The 7079-nt window shown below is 37.9% G+C and overlaps 1 protein-coding gene across 1 annotated transcript; it reads right to left on the minus strand.

The window, feature by feature from the left end:
* Positions 1-940: 940 nt before the first annotated feature.
* Positions 941-6816, minus strand: LOC112703598 (uncharacterized). The gene is made up of 9 exons (XM_025755131.3): positions 6447-6816; positions 5114-5511; positions 4850-4966; positions 4285-4478; positions 4093-4198; positions 3851-3998; positions 3219-3325; positions 1839-2005; positions 941-1346 (listed from the first exon to the last, which is right to left on the minus strand). The coding sequence occupies exons 2-9, from the start codon at positions 5175-5177 to the stop codon at positions 1053-1055; spliced, it is 1197 nt and encodes a 398-aa protein (XP_025610916.1). The 5' UTR covers positions 5178-5511; positions 6447-6816; the 3' UTR covers positions 941-1052.
* Between the last annotated feature and the right edge of the window lie 263 nt (positions 6817-7079).

Raw genomic sequence — 7079 nt, forward strand, 5'->3', positions numbered from 1 at the left:
TTAAACAATAATAATTGAATAAATAAAAAAAATTAAAAAAAAAACTCTCCTTGGCCGCATGCAAAGGAAGAGAAGAGGGAGGCAAAGGGAGACAGAGAGGAGACAAGAGAAGAGCGCAGACGGCGAGCAGTGACGGCGACGAGTAGAGAGGGAGGCTACATTGAGTGATGGATAACGAGGGTGACAAGTAGAGAGGGAGGCAGCAGCAAGCAATGAGCCCAAACAACAAGACAACGCGGTGACACAAAAGCCAGCAAGAGGCGACAACAGAAAAGATTGAGACTTTAAGCGTTGTCTCTACCGTGTTTGAGTGCTGAATGTGAGAGACTAGGTTAAGAGGGACAAGCGACGCCGCGCCAAGACGAATGCTGGCGAGAGGCGGCGGCAAAGAGAGTTGAGGAAAGCTCTACCTCTGCCGTGTGTTGAGGACTATGAGTGTGAGAGAGTTGGGTTGGAGAGGTGGGCTTCAAAGGCCATTAGGGTATTTCTTTTAAAAGAAGAACCAGTCCAGGTTTCAAAAACCCGCCAGTTCACCGATTTTCAATAAAATTGGCCAAGTCAAACCGGTTTTCACCCATTCTTTTCCTTCTCCGATCCTATGTTCAACCCAGACCGATCTTGAGACTAATTCACCGGATTTCGTCCAAGTCGATCCAATTTTAACAACTATAATTTAAATTATTTAATATTATACTTTTCAACTTTGTTTCATACAAAATTACAAATTGTATAGTGCAGCTTTCTAATCCCGTAATTTCAACTTTTGCTATTTATCTTCACTTATACAAATTATATAAACAGATGATATTCAAATTTGGAGCAGATTTTATTTTATTTACAAGGAAATAATTATTGTTTATTTGAAATTCAGCAAAATCTGTATACTTTTGGGTACCATCGCAATGTCTATGTAGACTTGGTTCTACTTTTATACCAGAAATGGTCCAAAATTCCAACACTTTTATAAGATGTTAACCAAGTTAATCAATTTTGAGTATCAAAATCATGTTATATCCCATGCTAGAAGCTAAATTTGATTCAAAAAGGTGACATCAGTCCTCTTTTCCTCTGTGAATGTCAACTATATACCTATTTAAACTTTGGCCGAATGTGTGTGTGGAGAATGAATCAACCACATGCTTTCTAGCTTCTCTACCCATTCTTTCAGCCTCTTTGGGATCTTTTATGAATTTAGCCATTGCAGAAGAAAACTCTTCTGGTGTAGGATCACAAAGGAATCCTGTTACACCATTCTTCACACTCTCCAATGGTCCACCACTGTTGCATGCAATAACAGGTTTGTATGCTGCCATTGCCTCCACCGGAACAATGCCAAAATGCTCATCCTGCATCAAAGTATATTACGTAAGACCAACTTTTCTTCATTCAACTTCATGAAAAAGAGTTCTTTGGTGCTCCTCAAAGTAAATAAGCTTTGATCCATACACTGATTGCCACATCAGTGAATACCTGTGGCTAGGTGGACAACCACAATTTTAAATTGCAGTTGTAGTCTTTCCACAACCACACCACCCTGCAATTGCAGTGTTACACATATTCAAACTAGTTGACCGCACCTAACCATGACAGGCTGCAATGCAGCCGTATCAGGATTGGAACAGGCCCATCACAATTTTCAGCCCCCAGCAACTGGCACAATGTGCATTGCATCATAATCAACATAATAACTGCAATTGCAACAACCAGAACTGCAATTTAAAACCTTGGCAATAAGGGTGACATACATTCACTTATGTGGCAAATAATCTATAGATCAGAGGAAGAAAATTCTTTGGCTCAAGAACACCTAAATTTTTCTTTTACAATATTTCCCAAACCTTTGGAGTGTAAATGACACACAGGCATTCCGAGAGCAGGGCATTCCTTTCAGTGGTAGAGCAAGAGGTGATGAATCTTATTCTATTAGAGACACCTTCTCTTTCAGCTAAAGCCTTAAGCTGTTCTAAGTATTCCACATTCTCCTTCAACCGTATGTCAAAGCCACCTGGAACAATTTATGACAACTGATTTTGCATTCTCATATTGCATCTAAACACATGCTCCAAGATGAAATGCATGAAATAATTATGATATGGACGGTTCAGACTTAGGACTATTGTACAATAATAGTAAGAAAAGTTTCTACTCGATGCACCCTCTGAGCTATTTTCTTAGCATGGTCTACATTCAAAGTAAGAGCCTGAATCTCATCCGCTCCTGGTCTACTAATATGTATTCTGAAACAACATATTTATACTGCCATAACAATAACAACAATCTTATCCTACTAGGTAGGTCGGCTACATGGATGAAATCATGATGCGCGTGCTGCATATTTTTACCTAGCTGATATTTTTACTTAGTTATGAAATAAATTAAGTTGCATTTAGTATCTCAAGTTTGAGTTACATTATTGTTACACAAACATAAGAACAGAGTCACAAGAAATTATTTAATTATACATTAACATGTAATAAATTAATTTTCACTAGATTTGCTTATTCCTCATATTTCCAGCTCAAGATTTGAATGAATCCACTTATTTGACTGTGTGATATTAGAAAAATAAATTTGTGCCATTCAATGCTAAAATACCATGTCAAAATTATGAAATAAATTAAGTTTCATTTTTTTTTTTTTTTGCTGTCTATTCACTATCCAAGAGAAAAGTATATGACCTAACAGTGCATAACAATATGAAGCAACAAATCTCTAACATTACATCTTAATTTCTTCTCTTAAACAATATTTAAGAACTTACAATGCCTACTACTAACCAACTCATTATAAATAGAAGGTAAACAATGGTGCCAGACAAATGCTACCTATGACAAATGAAATGAATGAATTGATGAATAAATTGAAACCCTATGACAAATGCTACCTAATACAGGTGATTGAGAAAATTGTTGCCCATAATTTACAAAACATGATATACCTCCAAACACCATAGTGCAGAACAATAGTCTCTTTACTCATAGAAACAAACTCAACACATAAACTAACCAGCATAGAGACAAAATAGTTATAGAACCTCACAACACAGCAAAGATAGTTTTCTTAATAGTCATTTATATATTGCAGATACCAATATAGCACACTCCAGTATAAGGCATATAAACCACTACATATAATCCCAAGGATAATGCATGTAAAATCAACCATAATATCTATGGATATATCACCAGGAATACAAAAGTCAAGCAAAAGATGCTCACCTGCAACAGTCAAAGAAGCTTCAGGCGAATGAAGCATAGCAAAAGCTAAAATTGCTAATTCTATGTTCTTTTTCCTTTCAAAGCGGTTAATGGAAAGGAAGTTCAGCCTACAACAACATATACAACACAAAGCTAAGACTAATATATTATATTATATAATATTATACAAATGGTTATATAGGTTTCATTATTTAAGTCAAGCAGAGATGATGATGCTGAGATGGATGAGCGGTCAGACACATGTGGACAAAATAAGGAATGAAAATACAAGAAAGTTGGAGTAGCGCTTATTGTAGAAAAGAAGGTAAAATCTCTTCTCAAGTGGTTCGGACATGTGGTAAGAAGATCAGCAGAACCAGTTAGGAGGGTGGATGAGATGGAAGGTGGACAAGTGGTATATAGTAGAGGAAGGCCTAAAAATAACATACATGAGGTGATCAAAGGAGATCTACGTGTCAACAGTCTCACTGTAGACATGATACATGATATGGCGTAATGGAGTCGTTTGATCCATATAGCCGACCCTACCTAGTGAAATAAGACTTTGTTGTTGTTGTTATATAGGTTTCAGTCAGCTAAACATTTCAACAATAAAAAAAAAGCATCCATATATCTATAAACATGTCATTTACTTAAAGGAACTTGGTTCTTTGAACTGATCCACATTAACTGCTGGGTACAGAACAGCTGGTCGAATCCCTTTGGCATTGAGATGTATAAAAGTATTCGCAAAAGTAGAAGCAGTGAAGTTGCTGTTAACAAGTATCAAATCAGCCATTCCTGAAATTTGAAAATGTTTCATAAGATCCATGATTCAGTATATATGTGAGTAAAGAAGTTCAGAGAAACAGATCAAACAGAGACACAGTTCAACCAGTTGTTACTTCTTCTACATAGTCTATCGGTGTCCGATACAACTTCCGGAGGAAAGTGGTATGTTGAGCCAGCAACAAGTCGGGAAAATGACAATAGAATACAATCTACCAAGGAAACAAACAAATGAATCACTATTAATATGTCAAACCTCAAAGTTTGCGCACTATTCTTTCGACTTATTTGTTTCTACCTTTGCTGATCTTTTAAGTTTCAAGATGGGAATGACTACGGAGACCTGATCAGCAATTATAACATCAAACGAAGGCCACATAAAAAGCATACAGAAAGCAACAAATAGGCACCGGAGGTAAGCACACAATGCATGAAGACGGTAGAATACATGCCGGGGAAGAAAGGAACCATATACAGTAACTGGAAAGGTACCTGAAACAGCCACAAGCCAAAACCATATCTCAATAGCAACACAACAACTCCGCCATGAAAGTATAAGTAAGTTTGAGACACATAAACAGCCAGGAGCAACCCTTAGAAATAGTTTATCATAAACATGTAAAATTGTAAATTAATGATCAATATGTATGAGAATGTACCATTAAAAATACTGTTATATAGATTGAAACTGCTTTATGCATCACTTCAAGCAGGAACCTTTGGTTAGAAATAATTTAGATGCTTTGAAGGATAATGCAGTAAACCAGGACTAGGTAAGAAGTTCCCAATCCCATGTTTGTTTGAGAGAGAGAGAGAGAGAGAGAGAGAGAGAGAGAGAGAGAGAGAGAGAGAGAGAGAGTCACCAGAAATAGTTTCCTCAAAGCATCGATTTTTATCATGGTGTGCAGTAAAAATATGAACTTTATGGCCATAGGATGCAAGCTCAACAGCTGCATCCACAATCAATCTCTCAGCTCCACCTACCAAAATACAATTATAGAAGAATCGAAATCCAATCAACTACAAGTATTGACCATAAAACCAAAACAAATATAAGGAACTTAAGCAATGAAATTGTTGATTATAAATAGAATCATTAGGGTTTGGAGGATAATGGGGCTAAATACCTATGCCGAGATCAGGGTGAATAATAGCGATGTTGAGCTTTGAAGTTGCTTTACCCTTTGCCATGGTGGTGAATTAGATCAGAGCTTTGCGATAAGAGGAACAAAATCCAGCAATGGTTGGGATTTCTGGCGAACGGAGAACGAAAGGGTTGTTTCTCCGTTAAAGTGTTGCTGAACCAGCAGCTGGAGGAGGAGAAGGGTGCGTCGGAGACTCTGAAGTGCTCAAACGCGGTGGTGGAGAAGGGAAGGCGACTATGATCAGTGTTGAACGAAGCCGATTGGTGGAAAGAGTACTTTTGGTATTACAATTTTATACCTCAAAATAAAATCCAAATTAAGTCCCAAAGTGGTTCCGTGTATCAAAATCGTCCTCGAGACTCCAATTTCACTATACGTCTCTAAAATTGGCAAAAGTGCACCACATTAGTCCCTAACCCATTTTCCGCATAGTCATCAGAACTGAATTGGTAATCGACCCAGTCATACGACTGGGTCACCAGGTCACTGATTCGACCGGTGGGTCACCGGTTAACTCGGTCACAATTAAATATAAATATAAAATTACAAAAAATAAGCTTAAAATTAAAAATTCAAAAGCATGTCTCACAAACAAGTATCAATTCTTAAATATAAATAATGATGCAAAAATAAAAAATAAACTAGTCACTAGTACAAAATACTTTCTCTATTTAAATGAAGAGAGCAAAACATAACACAATAAGCAAATCAAGTCCAAGGAGTGATCCCAACATCGCTATCTGTATCTTCATGGGACAAATTTGGAGCTTGACCAACATTGCCCTCATTTTGATTTGCATCTATATCTTCCATAGCATTGTTACTTGGTCCATCAGTAAATTAATAATTAACAAACTAATTAACTAAATTCTATACCAAATCAATACTGCCTATGTAAGAATCAAATCAATCAATACTAAGAATCAAATATATTCTTACAGCAACAAATTCATCTCATTGATAATTTTCAACAACAAATTCAACTATGATCATTTTCAGCAACAAAAAAATTAGCCAAGTGATTAGTTCAGCAAGACAGCAACAAATTCAACTCACTGATGATTTTCATCAACCAAAAACCTAGCTCAGTGATATTTTTAACAAGAAATTCAACTTACAACAACAAATTCAGCAACAAATTCAACTTACAACAACAAATTGAACAAATCCTAGTTCAGTCATGATTTACAGCAACATTTAGATCAGCAACAACAAGGCAAATTAATTGATTAGCAATTCGGCAACATCTCAAAATACAGGGAGAAGTGAAATCTGGAAAAGAGAGAACAGGGGAAGCGATGATGCAGGGACTCACCAACGTCCCACGGTCCACGGCGACGGCGAGGACCCGAAACCAGAAGACGACGAGCGACGCCGACCCCACGGAAGGCAACGAAGCAAGCGACAACCCCCACGAGTTGCTTCTGCCGCCGGCAACGAGGAGTCCAGGGACGAAATTCGAGTGAGACGACGAGGAAGGCAGCGGGACGAACGAGGAGACGCCGACGAGTGCGACTGAGACGAGACGCCGGCGAATGTGACTGAGAGAAACTCTAGTGGGCTCTAGTGGGCTGGGGAGTAAGAGAGGAGAGAGTGATTCTGATGATTGAGGGAGAGACGTTCTCGAGTCTGAGGGTGAGATGTGGGAGTCTGAGGGTGAGATGTGGGAGAAGAGAGAGGGTTTTGGTTTGAAACGGCGTCGTCAAAAAATAAAAAAACATGGCCCGGTCCGGATTGTATAAACCGGCCGGGTCACCGGTTCTTCTCAAAACCCAACGGGTTGACCTGTGTCTTTCTGGGTCTCATGTGAAAATGGTTGACAAATGGGTCGATCCGATTAGGAAATTAGGTAAGCAAAATTTTTTTTTTTTGGTCGAACCAGTTTGATAACAAGAGTCGATAGACACAAGATAAATATACTCAAGAGGGATGAATTAAGTATTAATAA

The sequence above is a fragment of the Arachis hypogaea genome, chromosome 7 (genome assembly GCF_003086295.3).
Source record: "Arachis hypogaea cultivar Tifrunner chromosome 7, arahy.Tifrunner.gnm2.J5K5, whole genome shotgun sequence".
Lineage (NCBI taxonomy): Eukaryota > Viridiplantae > Streptophyta > Magnoliopsida > Fabales > Fabaceae > Arachis > Arachis hypogaea.